Source organism: Magnolia sinica, chromosome 19 (assembly GCF_029962835.1).
Source record: "Magnolia sinica isolate HGM2019 chromosome 19, MsV1, whole genome shotgun sequence".
In the NCBI taxonomy this organism is placed as follows: domain Eukaryota; kingdom Viridiplantae; phylum Streptophyta; class Magnoliopsida; order Magnoliales; family Magnoliaceae; genus Magnolia; species Magnolia sinica.
The window spans coordinates 12,725,408-12,746,089 of NC_080591.1; the positions used below are offsets into that span (position 1 = coordinate 12,725,408).

Sequence of the window (20,682 nt, forward strand, 5' to 3'; positions counted from 1 at the left end):
CAAGTTTCCACAAATAAGAGGTTAGGATTGGTCATCGGAATCTGATTTTGGGATGTTGTATCGGCGACAGTGAGTTCCATAATTTACTCGATTTAGTTTGAGTTTATTTATGCCACGTATACACTTTCTTACGCCGGTGTATCAAGCAAGATATGCAGCCGGAGTATCAAATGACTCTCCTTTCGAATTCAGAACCTAATCAATGCCATGGTCCTATGAAAATCACAATCTGGTCGTTTTCACTTCGAGAAAATCATAATTACAATTCAATCCTGCGATGCCTCCAAACGTGTCATCCTAATAATCCCGCACGCGTGTGGAGCATTTCACGTCCACACGAGCATGTGATCTGAGCTTTCCATCAGGTGGGTCAGATTATTTAGATCATCTGGCCTAAAAATCAGGTCATGTAAAATGACAGGTGGCCCACAACGTATTTTTTAAAATGGATGGTTGGAATGATATTTGTCAACTGTCAGTTTACTTTCTACATTGTGAGCCACCTGGACTTAATTTTTGAAGTAGAAGATCTAAACATTGACTCCAACCTGATGGATAGCTCAGATGTTTCTCACGTGCTGCATATACGCACGTGTGACAGCGTTGGGACATGCAGTCCTCCCCCATGGAATTATCTAGGTTCTAGATTTGTACGAATCATATAATGTTTTTTTTATTAGAAATAATTATTTTTGAAAGATTCGAAAGTCTTTTCATTTAAGAAAAATAATAAGATAGAAGCAATGCATATGATGGGACCCACATTTACCTCCCACTAAGATCTTGTTCATTCTTAAATATGATGAAAGCCATGAATGTGTATTTTTTAGTGGGCCCCACTTGTTAGTGGTGATGATGGCCTTCTTGTAAGAGGAAGTACATGTTGTGAGGATATCTGCACCATCCTCAGGATACTAGTTCTGACATATGATCCTGACCGTTGATCAAATGGGCCAGTGATTTTCACCACCGTGGACCCCACTCAGAATCTAATTCGGTTTCTTCTCGAGAAGTGATACATCTATGGAAGTTGTACCATTCTCGTTCCAAGGTCTATTTGGTCTCTGTTTCTATAATTGGAGTCCATCAATTTGATGATCTAGACCGTTGATCAGATAATACACCAAAAGTTTTCCAGACGGGAAGATCCCAGCCATCCAATCTTTGGACTTATTCTGTTGAACGTGGACTACAAGGGTGGGCCATGTGTACATGCTAGGGACCCGAGGAAAATGTGCATATTCTTCGGTCGAGGATCATATGATTCTCTCTTCACATAAAAGGTTTGCTAATTCCATTCTTCAGGTGGGGCCACACCATCCAGAAAAAGCGATGGATGGAGAGATTCAAAGTACATGTTTGGCCCATCTGATGGGTGGATCATTCTGATTTTTAAGCCAGGTTACCTACATGATGGGGCCCAACGTTCTCATGGTCCAGATACCCTACACGCCTAACTCATTGATATGAAAACATGCTTGTATGTCCCATGTGGCATATGGTACGCTGTGTCTGTGTAATGAGTCCCCTTTATTTATTGAGCATTTCATTGATACTCTGATAGAGTGTGATGAATGATACGCATGCAGTTGCATTTTCACAGCTGCATTCTGATGGACGGCGGTGATCCACGATCACATTCGTCATGAATGTTGATACATCAATGAAGACCATAGCTGGAAGATTATATCAATTGTATGATCCTAGTTGTTTGGATGGTGAGCTTTTGTCTGTTTGAATGTAAATCGTAGGATTTTTTTATTTTATTTTTTTAACATTCCCATTTTCTCCTCAAAACTTCTTACATCCAACGGTTAGGATCATCTGATTGGTGTGGTCATTGACTATTGTGCATCAACGACGGGCACTGCTGATTAATGGTCAAGATGTTGTTTTATTACCTTGTGTCACGTATCCCTTGAAGATGTTGTTTTAATGGTGATGGCCCATCAATGTGAAATCCATGCATAGGCAACGCTACTATCTTACCTGTGGTGGGCCACCAGATCAACAATCACCATATGTGTCCCAAGCTTTGCCATTTATACTAGGAGATGATGGAATCCATCTCTGTTTGCATTTTTCAGGGAAAATGCTTGGGACACGAGTATGGTGATTGTTGATCTGATGGGCCACCACGATGAAGCTATAGCCCAAAAAATTACAACGGTTGGATTGATTGTAGCATTTTCGGGGGCACGTCATGGGCCACAATTTGAAAGGTCCAGATTGCAGTACATGTATGTGACACAAGGAATGAGGATAAGTCACCACCATTTACAAGCGGCTGTTAACTACTAAAAGTTACTGAGTTTGTCCTGGGTGCAGCCTACGGTTCAGTGATCGAGATATTAGCCAGTGGGGGCCCCACCGTGGATGAACCATGATCCTCACCTTGAGAAACTGTAGGGCACCAAGATTGATAGGACCTGAAAACCTAATATGATAGGCAAACCATATTTCCAAACACCACTGACCTTTTTTCTTATACAGAGAGTTAGGGAGTGAAAAAGGAGGAGAGGAGACCCATCCTCCTTTCATGCGCTGGGCCCCACTAAGTTTTAGATCTGCCTTTTTTTTAAAGGCTGTGGCCCACTCAAGTTTTAAATCTGTCTAATTTTTGAAAAAAAAAAAAAGTTTAAATTGGCATCCTATAGCACAAGCCACCAAAACAGATGCGACAGACTCCTAACATGAGCCCAAAAAACATACAGAGAGGTCATAGGAAGAAAAGAATGTTCGCTACAGATTAAGCACACTAATTTTGAATATCCCTGAATACCCTATCTTTATTGGAAAAATCTCATTTTATGTCCTAATACACGTAGAGAGGGGGAGGGAGAGATTCGGGAAAAAAAAGAAATTTCAGAAAGGGGGGTCCTCAGATTGCATTTCAAGTGATGATCTGAACCATTCATGTTCTGGATTCTATGCTACCCAAGTGATGATATGAAATATTTTGTGGAACAGGTGATTGTGTATAAAGATGAATATTCAATGGCTGGTAACCAAATTCAAGATTCAATGGTCTGGATAATGGCTGAAACATGATTTTAAGGAGGGGAAAAAAAAAGCTTCTATATGGTGATATTGAGAACATGAACTGTTTGGATCAGTCTACAGATGCAATCTGGGACAGTAAATCAGACGCCATACCCTAGGCTTTTTGCTGAAAAAACAAAAAGCCCTTGCCATCCTTTGAAATGATTTCAATGTCCTTTGAATATTCAAAAATTCTTGCTCCAAGGAAACTAACTGGTGGGGATACAAATGTCCAAAAGCTTCTCACGCCTTACATATAAAATAAGGAGAGTATGTATAAGTATATAGACAGATTCTTCCCTTTCACCAAATATATATGAGCATAATAACAATTTTCATTTCCTATACACCCACACCACATGGGCACTCAGATCCCATGATCTGTGCGTAGAAACAGTCTGTCTACCACTGAGCCATGGAGCCCGACCCTATGAGCACAATAACATAGCAAGTTATAATTCGGAAGAATACAGCTTAAGGAGAAACTAAATCCTATCTGTACAGACATCTAAATCCAATGCTTGCAAATTCAACGCCATATTTTCAAAAGCTAACACCCACCCAACCTCAATTGAGTTGCCTGACAATACATGGATTCATCAATGGCCACCGTTGCCCGCATCATCCAAAATCCCATTTCAGCTGCACATCAAACGGTCACTCACTTCCTCTCTACTGACAAGATTTACCTAAGCCTCGCAGCCACTGTCGCTCCTGCAGGCCTTCCCACCGAGGAAACAGAACTCTGAGACCATGATGACGGTTTGAACTTCCCCGTCAACAGGGCATTTGCTGCCACGGCCTTTATTTTCCTTCTTTTTGACTCAAGCTCCAACCGCTTCTTTTCAGATGCAGAACTGGTCGGCTCCACAAAGATTGAGGCAGCCTTGATTGCTGCCCGCTTGTCCCTCTTGTTCTTATCGAATTTGGAAGCAAACCTCACACGTGCTGCAGTTGCTGCATCTTCTGATGAGGCTGGGAGCAGTCGTATCCCAAGGCCTCTCTTCCTAGCAGCAACCTCTTCTTCAGCAACCCTTTTATTTTGACCCTGCATGCATAAGAAACAAAAAGATGATTATCGATTTCAAAGTTGCTGGAAGCTTAATCTAAGCCAGGGGTTCACTAATTCCCTTATCCATCATGTGCCGCATGGCACGACAGTAAAACGGTCAAGACTGTTTGTTTCATCAGCTTGTCCACCGTGGATGGACCTCCTCTTAAAACGAAGCAGATCAGACAATTCTGCCTGTCCCATCCAGGGAACCATTCTTGGCCATCCAATTTGTAGGACATGCAGAGACAGTTGACATTGTCCAAAAGGTAAGAGCTTTCTACCTTGGCCAATAAAAGTCTAGGATCACACTAGATGAACAGTGCTGGATCTGGGCAGATGTAGGACATGAATTGCCTGTAACCAGGGATTACAAGATTCCCCTATGACTCCCCGACATGGCCCAATGAAAAAGTATCATGTGCACTTGTCAGATGCAGGCCCACAGTGAAAAGAATAAATCGTTATTTCACACAGACGAATCTCCTCTTTACACTGCTAGCCTCGCATTTGACAAGCACACAAGGCACGTTATTATTGGGCCAAATCAGGCTAACAGGGGATTCCTGTAACCAGAGATTATAAGCAATTCGCGTCCACATATGTGTCAATGCTCATAATAAGGAGCACCAAGTTGAAGGTGCATCTCTAATACATAACCTCTTTAAAAAAGTTGCATAAGCAAATGAAGAGGAATTAGAAGGTTCTGCTGACGCAAATGATCCCATCCATAGGGGCCCATTTTTGGTGATCGAAACTTTTGGTCTGATGAAGCCCAACCTAGAAAGGGGATTTCTTAGACTAGGATTGTAGATACTAACCGTTCAATACTACAGCCTACACATAGACAATTAAAAAGTACAGTAAGAATCCACATTCAGAGGGAAAAGAGGACAAAATTCAAGGGTCGGTATCTTCCAATCCGGGAAATTTCTCAACATCCCTATGCACAATGAGGCACATCTGAAGAATGGCTCAGATCACCAAAAGTATGGGCCTGACAAATCTTCCACTTCAGCAAACTATACATTTGCTGAAGAGCAAGACCCCTTAAACTATTCTCTGCAAGGCCGCGTCTGAAAACCCAACACAGAATAACAATATAACATACCCTTAGTCGAGCACGTAGAGCCTTGTTGAGGGCGTAGTCATCTGCATGCCTGATATCAGAAACTCGCTGGAGGCGCACCAGCAGAGGCTCAGCTTCTTTCTTCTTCTGCAAATCTTCTTCTTGATGCTCGAGGCGATAGAATGGATCTGCAAGCTTGCCTCTCTCTGCAACATGGAATTTTAATTGAGGTGAGATATCCAATATGCAAGCAACTGAAATTTTGGAAGAATACATGTCATGACATGAATGAATTGTTTCCATGAGAAATACACCAACCTTCGTCTGCTGGGAGGGCAAATGTCTCGGCATCCTCAATGTCAAACTCCTCTGTTTTACGTTGGGCCCCACTCATAATCACATATTCGCAGTTCTTTGGATCTGTCTGGATAACAATCTCATGTTTGCAGCATGCCGACTTCATGGTAAAGCTCCATATCTGATGATGAATTTGAAATCAGAATCGTTAGATATCTAGAAGAACTCCAAACACAAGGGGAAACATGGCAGTGTTGTATTTGTTTCAGAACGACAGACAGTCCATGGACACATGGGGAACAAACATTCAGCTGTTCAAGCCATCCATGCAACTAGGGTTGGCAATGGATTGCTAAGCCTGCACACAGCCAACCTGGCCCGCTTAATGGCCAGGTTTGAACTGCCTTTGTTGGATTGGGCCAGCTTTGGACCAGAACATGTGGCCAGTTAACCAAGTGGTTCCTGTTTGGGATGACCTTGGCCTCACCTGACTAAACCCGCCAATATAAATGACCTCAGTGATCTGCTGAAGGGTAGGTTTGAGCCTCTAAAGGTTGGAGATGGACAATTACAACTGGACAGATGCTCCCCCACATGCGCATAAAATGCCGATGGCCTACATTCCCGGAAAGGAATCCTCTACGATAACTGATTGTTCAGTATTGACTATTGAGATAGCTTTTGGCAAGCACAATATATGGGCTTCCAGTACCACTTGCAAAACAATGAATGCCACCTATATCTACCTAGTACAGTAGCCATACTCCCACACCTGACTAATGGGATTCTGCCAGACCACATCTGTCATATCCAGGTTCCAGATTATACCTTGTACCGAACCCTTGTGGTCAGATAACACATGCAAGGGCACAAAAGCATGCATATGAAGCAAACATACAGTTTGAAGTTATTCATACAGGCTAGTTGTATTTGCAGCTGAACCACGATAAACATGATTGCAAAGCACCCCGACAGCTGTGATAATGTGCAAACACCCAAACAAGCAACCCATACAAACACTACTGGTTTTGCACACCAAAAAAGGACAAAAAAGGAAAGAAATAAAAAGAGAGTAAATGATTGGCTATTAGAATAAAATGTGTGAATCAGATCTGATGAAGTGCCAAGTAAATGTTCTAAATAAGTAATGCTCTAAATAACTAAACTAAAAATCATTCAAGACCTCACTCCCTCCCTCTATCTATCTATCTATCTCTGTATGTATGTATGTTAAGAATAACAAAATCCGACAAGGCAATGATGATGGTGAGTGGTGGCAATGATGTTGTGGTACTGATGGGTTGCTAGAAGGCACTTGCCTAGAACAGATACAGCTAAACAGGCTATATCTTATTTCTCCAAAAAGCAAGCATCGAGGCTAAGCCATTTTGTTCCAGAAAGCAATGTGAATGAGGACATAAGTGGAACCAGTTGTGCCGCCTGCCCTGATGTATATCTAAACATATATATTCTGTATGCATTGTCTGAATTTGATCCCAATATCTAACCTCATTGATCACTGCTTATGTCAATGTTGACCCGGATTACTGATTGGGTATAATTTAAAAAGTTGAGAAAAATCAGATGCACAGTTACCTTTGTGGAATAATAATTTCCCACTTGCTTTTTCTCGGCATTGAACCTCACACCCTTGGCAATCATAGAATTGCATCCTCCACACCATATATTGAAAGGCATCTCGAACCTGAAATAATAAAAAAGAACTGAATGAGTCAAATGTGAATTTGAATGGATATACATAGTAAATCTAACCTTTACTATTTGTATAGGAATCTACAATTCTACTTCAAATGAGTTAATTATTGAGTGTTAGTTCCCTTCACTTCATTCTCATGGCAATAAGATTATCACAATTGCTAAGCCTAATAAGATTCTCACAGTGAACAATGTGAAGCGTTAGATGCCCTTGTCTAACATGTGCCATGTGCTACAAAAACGAAGTGTGAAATTGCTTATTTCTTCAAGAAGCCTGGAATTAACTGGGGCTAGCTACATGAATCCTGTCCACCTTTCCACTCTATCAAGGAGCCTGGAATTAATTGTTTCAAAAAAAGCCTAGGGATTTGTGGGATCATTTCTTCCACCTGCTTAGTTTTGATTGGATCCTTGATGGTTTCTCCTTGAGTTAATAAATTGGTGAGTGGAATCTAGGTCCTTTTCAACAAGGATTCCTTGTTTTCTTTGGAAGTTACGGCATCAACGTGTATAAAATCCTGATTTTAAAACTTGGACAGGTCTGATACAACTCATCCAAGTTGAATTAGAATTGGTCAGACCCGATAAAGTTCAATACCACCGGTCTTAAAACACAGTGGATTTTTGGTTTCTGCGAGTTGGCATGAGAAACACCCTCTGCTTAATTAGAATGGTCATCTGAGAGTTATTTCTGACCATCAGGCATCAGCCCATTGATCTCACAGTTGAAGAAGAGAATTGGGGTCCTAAACCCTTTAGATTCAAAAAGGCTTGGTTGGAAGTCGACAGTTTCAAGCAGTTGGTAGCTGATTGGTGGTCCTTTACGGTTGATGGCTATGCTGGCTTCAGGATCAGCAGCAAGCAAACGGTGTCGAAAGAAAGGCTCAAGCTGTGGAAGAAAGAGGTTCTAGGTGTTTGGAGGGAAGAATTTGACCAGTTGGCGGAAGAAATTCATGAGCTTGATTTATTGGAAGAAGGTGGTGGCCTATCGGATGAGGGTAGAGTAAAGAGGTCTGAACTATCTATTAGACATGCCAATCGGGCTAAGGAAGAGGAAATCAAATGGCACCAAAATTCTATTGTTGTAGATCAAAGAAGGGAATAGGAACACCCATTACTTACATAGTCCATATTTCATCTAACTCCTATTTTGTAGCTGCTGCACAGCTCCTTATTTAGGTGAAAGCCGTAAATATCTTAATCGTATTTGCTATGATGTTCATGAATGGCTCAAAATATTACAAAGATTTATATCTTTGGACGGTTGGAGATGGAGTTACTTCATTGGTATGTACAAGTATTATTTTTTCACTAATTACTGCTATCTCAGATATGTCATGTTATGGGATTACTCGGACTACAAGATTAAACCAGATTATAAAGCAAGGCCTGACAAGTAACATTCAACAAATTGGAATTCATTTATCAACAAACTTTTATATTCCATTGGAACCCATTTCTATAATTCTTTTAGTTGCCTTGATCATCGCTAGCTCTCAGGCTTACAATAACAGAATTTTGGTGGGTCGAGAACTTCGGGTAAGAGTCAGATTTGTGATCAATTGACTCTTTTTATAAAAAGTTGTTGTCTAGTGAGCAGTGGGAGAGACCGAAGTTGAATAACCTTGAGTTCAATAATAAGATATCTTCTGAGGAAGATATGTTGTTAGAAAAGCCAATCTCAGAGAACGAAATGAAGGCCACATTATGTTTGATTAGGGCTGTACACGAGTCAAGCTAGCTCGAAAAGCTCGCTCGAGTCGGCTCGACTCAGCACGGATTGACTCAGCTTGAAAGGCCGACTCAAGGCAAGTCAAGCTTGTTTACTAAAGCTCGAGTTGAGTTCAAGCCAAGTTCGACCATTGTGTATTTCAACTCGACTCAACTTGAAGCTCGAGCTCAAGTAATATATTTTAATAATATATATTAAATTAATATTATATATATATATATGTAATATACATTTGAGTTTTAAAAAAGAAGTTAAAACTTAAAAGTTTTTACTAAAAAACCCTACCCAACCCTACCCGTCCCCATTCCCTCTTTTTCTTTCCCTTACCCTACTGAAGTAAACTCGACTCGAAAGCTTTGGCAAACAAGCCAAGCTTCAATGTTGAGCTTGAGGGCGAGCTCAAGCTCAAACTCGAGTATAACATGGTCGAGTCAAGCCGAGCTTGGCCCACCTTGACTCGGCTCGGCTCGATGTACAGCCCTATGTTTGATGTGCAGGGATAAGGCTCTTCTTCTTCTTTTCCTCTTCTTTTTTTTTTTTTTTTTTTTGGGGGGGGGGGGGGGGGGGTTGTTGGAATTTTTTGGGGCATGCTCCATCGAAGATGTGAATCAAATTACTGATCTATGGGCAATCTCTCACAATTGGAAATAGGGATCAACCTGGCCCGACTTAGCTAAGTTGCCCTAACTCGTCTGGTACAACTCGACTCAGGACAGTCCAAGTCTTAAAACCTTGACATAAAATGCATATGGTTGGTAGATTGTATCAGGGATCCAAATACTGGATACGATACAAAAACCTTGGTTTTTATGGAGCAAAACAAATTATCCTACCCCTAGAATACTATCTTGTTCTATTGACATTGTTTCGGAAAGGGTCGAAGTGTTGGTTTCTGATTGGAAACGTCTATAAAATTTTCACCCTTGATAAGTTGTTTTCGTGCCCGCTGGGCTTTCTGTATTTTTTTTCCTGCTTTTTACAGTCTTTCAATAAAATATCTCTCTCTCTCTCTCTCTCTCTCTCTCTCTCTCTCTCTCTCTCTCTCAATTCAATAAAATTCTCATCACTCTTCACGAAAAAAAAAACAAACAAACAAACTCTTATGAGCTTGCTGTCCAACTTCCAATCTGGCAACTTTTTTTAGAAGATGACATTTTATTCCAATAGGAAAGCAAATTAAGGCAAGAAGGCCCCAGAAATGAGTGGCGTTCTCATCAGACCTCCTTTCACAAGACTTGAGGCTACCTAGGAGCACAACACTCCTGATTTACAAACTAAAGATTTAGATTCAGCTATACAATAAGCAAGATGCCAAGGACCTAGCTTATCCTCCCCAAACCCATGGAAAAATACACATAGCATCCTCCTAAACCCAGTAAAAAGCAATGTAGTGACCATTTAAGGACCATTTGGATGAAAAAAACAATGAGAGCATCGAATAAACATGGCGATGACTTAAGGGCCCCTTCCATGTAAAGTTCTCACCTATCTTCCCCCAAATAAGAATATCCTAATTAGTACTTCACATGAAGATTCTACAAATTGATGACTATAGTCTACAGCATACTAACTTACAAAACTAATTAAGTTGATCTATGTGTATGGCCATGGGTCCGCAGCCTAACTTCAGGACCTCAACAAGTCGAACAAAGTTGGCATGCATAACAAGATAAAATTAGCCTATTGATATCTTTAATAGACTATAGGATTTCACACCTTATAATGAGAATGCCCTGGTCTATTTTTCTTGCTCTTTCCCTCAAAGCATGTTGGCCATGAAACTTGTTTAAAGAACCCTGTAAATTGAAAAACATTTATGAGAATACAGCATGCCAATACATCTATAATTTTGTAATTGACAGCGAACTTTCCACATGACTCATATACCTGACTTGGGGTCCATTCTGGAGGGTAGTAAAAGTTGTCTGCTCGGGCAGCTGCAAGGGAAGACTGAAAACGAAGAAAATGAAATGAGTTTAGCAAGTCACACAACAGAAAAGAGAAGGAAAAAGGAAAAAGAAAATGCACCAAACTGTTCGAAAAAGCAACTTCCACATGTTTAAGTAGATTTAAAATTCATGTAAAACCGGTTGCACCTCAAGACCTAGTTACAACTTATGCGCAGAAGATAAGATTGTTTACAAAATTCACCACACATGACACATCTCTATATGAGGAAATTTAAGGCCTGACAATATCAGCAAGCGTGCACATTGCTGATGAGGATTCAATATATGTGGGGGCTATGATTTTATGTTTATAATTTTTTTTATTAGATGGGCAATCCTACCCCTTCAATTAATGGTCTACGGATAGATGGTTGAGGAGAAAAGGGGCAACATTCCACGGATTGGTCCAAAGATAAAGGAGCCTGAAACTTCAAATATAAGGAGATTTTCTTGGCACCATGCCCTCAACCCCATCCAAGATGCACAGTGAGGCCTGTGAGATCAATGGCACCTGTGATTCACATAACCCTATACTTCTTTACCAGAACGTGGAATCCTCTATTTTAAAAAGAACTAGCTCCCAAAAAAATGTTGCAGTTCTCTAATGAAATGCTAGAATTTTGTTTCTTTTTCTTCCCCATGTAGTTCAAACATCAATAAAGCTTCATGAAAACAACTAAACCATGCCTATTTGTCATAATATCTGCTGTCCATAATGCACTCGTAGCCCGTGCACTTCTGGTCCCATATAGCATATTACATCAAGGAGGCATGCTCGAGCAGTATACCACCATAAGCTTAGGGTAGTAGCGAGCAAATGTGGAGTCCACATGAAGTATGCAGGCCATTTAATCAGCCCATCAGATGTGTAACTTCATATTACCCCCAGGTGCAAAAAATCGTCATGATCAAACACCCAGTCAAATGGGTGATAACTCAGGGAACGATGTGAGAGGGGATGTCCACCCTTGATTTACATAGGGGCTCACCTGAAGTTCAAAACAGCCTAATTTTCCGATTGACCCTTCATGCAGACCAGATGAAGGGTCTGAATGGCCTGGATTTCATATCCACAAAAACGTAGGCTCTCCACCCAAATCAAGGGCGGAAGTTCCCTCCCAACTTGTTCCCTGTGGTGTGATTCACGGATCAGCTAGATTTTAGGGCCCTGAAATTAAAATGCACTGAAGCATGTGATGGGCAGGTTGGATTTTATCCATGCTTCATGTGTGCCCAATATCTGCCCGGTACCACCATAGCTTACGGTGGCACTGGTACCACTGAAGCACACCCTTTACATCAATCCCTACCAAATCATTGGATCAATGTACATGCCAATGACTCCAGACCATCCAATCAGCAACACCTCTTTGATGTGCAGTGGTACAAAAATTACACTGAAGGAAAGTTCACAACTATCCAATCTGTTACCATTTTGGATGGTCAAGGAAGTCCAGAGCAAAGACCGAGAAAAGGCTTATACACCTTATCAGAGGCATAATGGGACATTATCCCATCCATACAGGGTGGCCTATCAATTGCATGGTCCCTATTGACCAATACAGGCTCCAATCTTACAATCTATAGTCAACAATGCAATTCACCAAATCAATTCTACCGATTCCAAGATTCACAGGTACGCAAATGAAAAACTGGAAGAAGGAAATCATTTCAAGCGGAAGAAAACAATTGTACACTCAATTCGTGGATGGAGAAAATGGTAGAAAACAAGAAGAATGCTCCTCGTGCCCTAAAAATTCAGATGAGAATGATTTTTGCTCTTTCTCGCCCTAAAAATTCAGATGAGAATGAATTTTGTTCTTTCTCTTGAAATATTGAGATAGAAATTAGGGAAACATTGAGGAACGATAGATGATTTGCAGATTTTTATGGAAACTAACGCCAACAAGAAAAACCCTAATTTTCCTTCGAATTTCGCAAATCGATAGGGGAAGTATTGCGAATTGTAAAGATCGAAAATTGTAAATATTAGGAATTGGAGAAAAGTTGGATTGAAACCCTAATTCTTACCATGATTGCTGCAAGATCGAACGCGTTCTCCTGCAAATTCCGGAATGCCGCGGAGTAGCTTTTCTTTTCTTCTCTTCCTTTTTCTATATTTTACTTTTTCTTGTTTTCTGCTGCTTTCTTATATCGCCGCGCTGGAAGCGGATTGGCTGGTGTACCTCACACGAGCTATATAGCTGCTGTAATGACGTCAGCAAGTTCCGTGAGTCTGATCATGAGGTATGTGTTATATCCAAACCGTTCATCCATTTGGCGAGATCTTCTTAAGGATTGAGGATAAAAATAAGAGAGATCTAAATATCAAGTGGACCACATTACAAAACGCAGTAGGGGATTGAACGACTACCATTGAAACCCTTTTTGGGGCCACGAAGGTTTTGGATCAATACGAAATTTGTTTTTCGACTTCGTTCGGGTCTTTATTACCTTATAAACAGATTGGATGGAAAATAAACGTTGTGGTGGGCCATACGAATTGTTCAACGATGAAAATCATTATCTCTGCTGCTATTTGTGGTGTGGTTCATATGATCTTTGGATATGATTCAAATTTTGTATAATGCTCTAAAATGATCTCTAAAAATAGATAAACGGTGTAGATATAATAAATACATCACTGTGGGTTCCATGTAACTTTGATGTCCTTTGAAACTTTCGTACGCTCGGAGCTCGAGGAGGAAACGGATTGGCTACTCCCCCTGCCACTAGCCCCGTGGCAGGTGGTCGGTCTTCTGTGGGCCCACCATTAAGTATATGTTTCATGCATTCCGTTAATTCATTTTTAAAGATCATTTTAGGATTTCATCCCAAAAATGAGGTAGATTGAAATCTCACGTGGACCACACCACAGGAAAACAATAGTAATTGAATACCCACAATTAAAATCCTCTTATGGCCCACTGTACTTTTTATTTGACATCAGGTCTTGTAGACCCGCATGAAGGTAAAAAAATAAAGATCAGCTTGATCCAAAACTTTTATGACCTCAAAATATTTTTAATGGTCGACACTCATTCAACACTGTTTCTTGTAATGTTGTCCATTTGAGACTGGGATATACGTCTTTTTTTTCCTCGTAAAATGATTTGAAAAAATAGATAGAGAGCATGGATGAAACACATACATCATTGTGGAGCCCATAAAACACCGACCACCAGCCAATGGCAAGGGGAGTAGCCAATCCGTTCCCGCTCGAGGAGCGTCAGTGCTCATCCTCGCACGACACATGCTTACAGCGGCTATATAGTTGGTGTGTGGTACACCAGCCAATCCGCTTCCAGTCGCGCTAGCGTAACACGCGCAACAAGGATTGGGTACTCTCGAGCAAGCTGGGGCTCAGAGGTGGCCCATCGTTGTATGTGGCTTTATCCACACCGTCCATCCATTTTTATATTTCAATTTAGTTTTTATGACAACAATTTTAGGTATATCCAATGCTCAAGTGGACCACAAAGTGGGGATTACACTCCACGATTGAAAATTATCGGGAGCCACAGAATTCTTCGATTAATCTGATATTTGTCCACTGCCTTGGGCCAGGTCGACGTGACCTCGTGAACTGGTTGGATGCCGCTAAAAAAAAAAAAACTTCAATGCAGGCATTACGAACGTTATCACCAATGTTTCATATGATCCACTTTACCCTTTGACCAACCTAATTTTTTTGGGTTATACATTAATATGGCCAAATACATGGATGGTGGGGATAAAACCATACATTATGGTGGGTTCCTCCTAGCTCAGCATATTCCGAGTTGGGACATGCAGGGTAGTTAGGGCTGTCAACGTCCTCAAGGCAAATTTGAACTATTTTGAGCTAGTCTGTTAAGCCAGCCATATTCAAAATTCTGATTTTTAGGCCTCAACTTGGCTCATGACACCTGTAATAATAATTCCTAATTTACACCCTAACTCACATGTGCCACAACTATTGTTGTGCCTTAGTGGTGAACTCCCGATAGTTTCAACACAATGTCATGGGGTTCGAGCACCCCTTGCAACGCGAGTGCATGAGTGTATGGCATGTGTGGGTGACTGGGTGTGAGGGTGGTGTGCACATGTCATGCCTCTAAATTTTGCATACGAACCAAGTTTGTGAGTGTAAGCCTAGCAAAAATACACGTTGACAAGTTCTTACACGTCTGCACAGTCCAATTAACATTCACCTGTGATTAATTATTATAGTGATTAATTATTATATTAGTTTTAAATCAATAACATCAAAAGTTAAGCAGAGATAACAGAAACTCATAAATATATAGCTAATATTCAAAATGTACAAATTTAAAAGTGATATCCGTTCAATTGGAGACTACGCAAGCCGCAATACACGTGTCCATAATGAAATGAAAATGTAAAACATTCTATTTTTATCCAATACTACAAAACATCACGATGAAAGTGTAAGTTAGTCTAAACCCATACGTCTGAGATGTCGATGGTACCTCCATTTATAATATCATCTACCTGGTGTTTTAAAATGCCGTCTCAGGTAAAAGTGAGTAGTTAATTCAGTGATATCATTATATAAATTACACATATCATCAAAACAATTAAGTGCGAGTAGTGACAACGTAATAAAACAAACAGTTGCATGTCCAATCTTTTTATGTGAATGAATGTTATGACATGATGATACATTATTATCACAATCCAATACTCCATCAACAGAAACGACCTCAACATATATTCCTTAAAATACCAACACTCGCTCATCACTTAACTCCAATACTTTTTATAAATAAAGTATATTAACGAGTGTCAAGGTGTGTGTGATTAGCCAAATAATTATTAATTCCATTTATAAGCAGTAATTTGACAAGGTCAAAATAGTGCTGTTATATCATGAGTCTCTACCCAAACCATGAAGCTCGATGTAGTCACAACGAATCTTCACCCGTGTCCCTTAATCTATTATAATTCGTCATCTAATAACGACCATGAATAATGTAAAGTTCATCACTTAAACATAAACGTGTCAAAGTCACTACATCAATTTCATTAACAATACGGTAGGCTCATGGGCATCACTAGTGCTTAATTGTCACTACGGGGGACCCTTATTACTCATTTTTGTATTAATAATTATACGCTCCCCCCCCCCCACCCAAACCATGAAGCTCGATGTAGTCGCAATGAATCCTCACCCGTGTCCCTTAATCTATTTTAGAATTCGTCATCTAATACCAACCATGAATAATGTAAAGTTCGTCACTCAAACATAAACGTGTCAAAGTCACGACATCAATTTCATTGACAATATGGTAGGCTCATGGGCATCACTAGTGCTTAATTGTCACCACGGGGGATCCTTATCACTCATTTTTGTACTAATAATTATAGGCTCCCCTCCCCCCTTCTAATGTATTTTTTTACCAATATAACAAGCATATCACTCTAGTATAAGTCAACGGCTCAGAATGATGTCTCGTACCACAATGTTTACTTCACGAGTCTTTGTACGGTTGTAATGTACTAACGGTTATAAATGAACTTGATGCAATAATAACAGTGATATTATAAATTCATTTGAATGTTATACAACCACCAAATATAGTAATGATCATGACATGATAAATGTAAAAAAGAAAATATATTATGTCTAGCGTGGGTTTCAAGTTTATTGTTGTGTGTTCTTTTTACACGTTGCGGAGTAGTAAAACTCTTGCTGAGTTTCATTGACAATCCAAAATCTTTCACATTTATGACTTGCATTATGAATAGGGAGATCACCATAAATCTAAAATAATTGGTTTTCAAGTCTCTACTTTTATGTAAATACTATTTTATATAATCTTCGGGATAATATTGCATATAAACATAACTTGATTAGAGACATCTTCACCCATCGTCCCTTGTAATTGTGAAATTAGTGGGATCAAATCCACCAAATCTAGCTCTCACATTCTCTTGATTTATATTAACTCCAATACGTCCCCATTTGATTGATGTCAATCCATTTACATATGGTTCAATATTTAGATATTCAAAATTCTCGTGATGGCAACGAGCGCTCCAAACATTTATACAAAAATCTCACATCTTAAAAGAATGGGGAGAGATGATATTTTCTAGTGTATCATATATATAGATTCATAATAGACTTCTTATCTTAATAGGTATTTTCATGGATCATAGCAATGTGGTATTTAGCATTCCGATCATATAGAAAAAGCGTTAAAAGAAATACTTAAATATGATTTCATTGGTATGGAACCTTAACATAGGCATATGGTGACTTCTCATTAATCCATTGGTGTGCCCAAAATGGGAGTAAACAATCCGCGAGCGTAAGAAGTCGTTTGGCACCATGGATTTGGGAGGATACAATGGATTTCTAATCCCCTGGTTGCTTGGCACTATAAAGTATATGGAAGTTGATTGGCCGGTGTACCACACACCAACTATATAGTTGGTGTAGATACATGTTGTGTGAAGATGAGCATTGTGCTCCTTGAGCTCTGAGTTGTATGAACTGTTCAAAGGAGATCAAAGTTACATGGGCCTCATAATGATATATTTATCATATCCACACCATTCATCCATTTTATGGAGATCATTTTAGAGCATTAGCCAAAAAAATGAATCATATCCAAATCTCAAATGGACCACACTAAAATAACAATGAGGATAGTGATTTTCACAGTTAAAAAAATCGTAAGGCTCAACATAACGTTTATTTTTCCATCTAATCCGTTCATAAGGTCAAAAATACCCGGATGAAGAGGAAAAAAATTTATATTGATCCGAAACTTCTATGACCCCCAAAAGGGTTCCAATGGTAGACGTTCAATCACCCACTTCTTTTTTCAATGTGGTCCACTTGATCTTTAGATCTGTCTTATTTTTCGTCTTAAACCTTAAGATGTAGCATGCTGAATTTTCACTGTTTTGAATTTTCAAAAATCCTTGAATTTTTTTTTTAATTAACTTATATTATCACTTACTGACCATTAACACTCAACATTAGCTTATACACGAGTGGTCCAGTCTGGTCACGATCAGACCGTGTGCAGGCCATCAAGTCAGATGATCGGTTTGTACTCAGCGACAGCTTGTGTAGGCCGTGTAGCAGCCGAGGAAGGTCAGAAAAATCTAAAAATTTACGAAAACATAGATCTCACTGGGCTTGTGGTCTATCGCGGACCATGGACCCAGTGGACACCCACAAATAAACTATTTAGGCCGTCCCAACGGCACTTGCCAAATGCAACCCACCAATGCCAGAATTGGAATCTAGCACTGGTAAATAAGACTAGGATTTCAGGCATTTCAGCCATCGAATTTCTTCCAAATTAACGGTAAAGGTCTAATGTATTTGTCTATGCCCGCCCACAAAATCTGGGCCCCGATCGATAGTCGGTGACCGTTGAACTAAATTCTAATCCTACCCGTCGATTGACGCATCCAAATGACAGGCCGTTCGTGTCTACATGTAGATCATCATTAGGGTCAATTATTCAACAGTGGGTGTCAACTCCTACGCCCCGTAATAGCCCCAAAATGGTAGAAAAACACCCCCTAGGGCTAGTATGGCAAAAACCCATCCCTTAGGGGCCATTAACACCAAACCTGACATTATATAATGGCCCTATTTGGGCACCCCCTCTCTCCATACGAATTTGCCCTAGGTGGAACAAAGGGAGAGAGGAGAGAAAAAAAAAGGGGGGGAAGGAGGAAGCAAAGAGAGTAAAGAGAGAAGACAGTGTGAAGGAGAGTGAAGGTGGGCCAAAGATCTAAGTGGGGACCAAGGGAGTCCGCTTCTTGCAACTCCTCGCCTCTTCCTCAACAAACCCTCCACCACAATCGAGAACCGCTTCCGTTGCTTGCATAGGTAGACCCTCACCCTTTTTTTTTCTTGAAACCCTTGTGTGAGAGATGTTTTGCATGAGATTCTAACATGCAAGTGAAATGTCTTAGGATTCCGGCCGATCGACACCGGGTTCGACGTTTTTAGGTCGTTTTCCAAGACTTCAACGATCCATAGGTGCGGACTATTGTTCTTAGGTGGCCCAGCACCAATTCTAGTATGAGTTTAATGATTTTGATTGCTTAGATGCTATATTTGAAGAATCTAGAGAAACCCTGGGAATTGCATGTTTGTTGAGATTGTATGAAATTGTATGTTTGGCTCTCATATGATGTTGTTCCTGCCTCTCACATGATTTTGTGTATGGATGATTACATGCTCATGCCATGTTTGATTTTCTCATATGATGTGTCCTATAACATGTATAATTCATTGATTTTTGTGCATTTTGGTTCTAAGGGAGGTGGGAAGTGCTTAACTTCCTCACCAACCCACACAACACACACGCACCTTGTTCATGATATTATTAGCTTTACTTGTTGGTAGAAATTTGGAATTGAATGTTAAGAAGTATGAGAACATGATGTTGTTTATGCTAGTGATACATTGATAGTTGACATATTATGAATCACCACCCAAACCCTTGGGTTGGTCAGGAATACGAGGAGAGCGAAGGCGGCCCCGTTGGTAGGACCGCCTTGAAGCTAAACCCATGGATGTAGGCGAGTGCGGGTGGGCGACAATAGTTAGACTACATGGGTCGCTTGCATCCGATGTCGTTCTCCCACGTACTTGCCTGGACTCGTGCGGTTTAGCCTCTTATCTGATCAACCTTGTTTGTTAACCCTGTTTGCTCACACATGTATGGAACCTGAAACACCTTACAATCGTTGTAGCCCATCAATAACCTACTTGAAATTGGTCCACAGTCTCATGAGTCGGGCATGGTGGAATGGGACACTGTCCGAGCTGTCGGCCTAAGCTGGGGTACGACGCCTCCTCATAGTGACCGTGAGCGATCCCTTTCTCTCGGCACTCCTCATGTGCTTGAAGTCGGGGATGAGGAACCCAACGGGATCACGGACCGCGGGGTCTCGGCCTCACGCATTGGGGGGTCTTGGCCTCGCACCCAGTTTAGGACATTAATACGTGGGGTGTACCAGATTCCCCAATCTGCTGGATGAATGGACCTAACTAATAACTCGGCTAACACGATCACATTGCATCGCACTAGTTAGGGTGGCGACTCGGCAATCGAGGTCGCACTGAGGGAGTGTTGTCATACGCGATCGTTAGATGGAGTCGCTCGAGGGAGCGTTGTGGTGAGGGCATGCATCATATCATCCTGCATGCATGCGCATTAATAAGACCATGTACATATTTATGATTGGCTGCTTTTCATTAAGATCATATTATAATTGATGCCTGTGATAACTTAAGAGTAATAGCACCCACTGAGTTGATCACTCACTCCCACTCTTGAACGGTGTTTTAAAACATCAACCAGACTCTTCCATAGCTACAGGTGACGAGGAGTCCGAGGAGCCTGTTGACGCGAGCTTGGACGAAGACGACGAGTTGTCCTACTTTCAGTTGATGGGCAGCTCTCCATCGGCCTGACGGGTGGAGCTTAGATCGCTGAGTCGTGGACTCAGCCTTGTATTCTTAGGGTCATGGCATTCTTTTCTTGTGATTTTGTTGGGCGACGCCTTGTGCGACCCATTTTCATTCTTTTGGACCTGTATATATTTGATCTTTTCATTTTAGTAGATTTACGTGGTTGTGCTTCATGTTCCAAGAAATCCTAGGCTGCGCATTTAAATCGAATTAAACGCATAGTGATGAAAATCAATTATAAGTGACCCCAGGAACTCGGGAGCCGAATGTATGCACGACCCCCGATTTTCAGGGCGTTACATAAGACGAACTCGAAAAATGAATGGATGGTCTGGATATAACAAATACCTCATGATGTGACCTACAAAACTT

The 20,682-nt window shown here is 40.6% G+C and overlaps 1 protein-coding gene across 1 annotated transcript; it reads right to left on the reverse strand.

The window, feature by feature from the left end:
* Nucleotides 1-3,271: 3,271 nt before the first annotated feature.
* Nucleotides 3,272-13,019, reverse strand: LOC131234698 (uncharacterized). The gene is made up of 7 exons (XM_058231632.1): nucleotides 12,888-13,019; nucleotides 10,795-10,857; nucleotides 10,624-10,703; nucleotides 7,056-7,164; nucleotides 5,481-5,640; nucleotides 5,205-5,368; nucleotides 3,272-4,090 (listed from the first exon to the last, which is right to left on the reverse strand). Exons 1-7 carry the CDS (start codon nucleotides 12,888-12,890, stop codon nucleotides 3,728-3,730), a joined length of 942 nt encoding a protein of 313 aa, XP_058087615.1. The 5' UTR covers nucleotides 12,891-13,019; the 3' UTR covers nucleotides 3,272-3,727.
* Between the last annotated feature and the right edge of the window lie 7,663 nt (nucleotides 13,020-20,682).

Bases quoted from the DNA above. Each gene is read 5' to 3' on its own strand.
- LOC131234698 (XM_058231632.1), bottom strand. The intron at 10,704-10,794 runs GTATATGAGTCA...TTCAATTTACAG, and splicing joins CAGAATGGACCCCAAGTCAG to GGTTCTTTAAACAAGTTTCA. The intron at 7,165-10,623 runs GTGTGAAATCCT...TTATTATTTCAG, and splicing joins CAGGGCATTCTCATTATAAG to GTTCGAGATGCCTTTCAATA.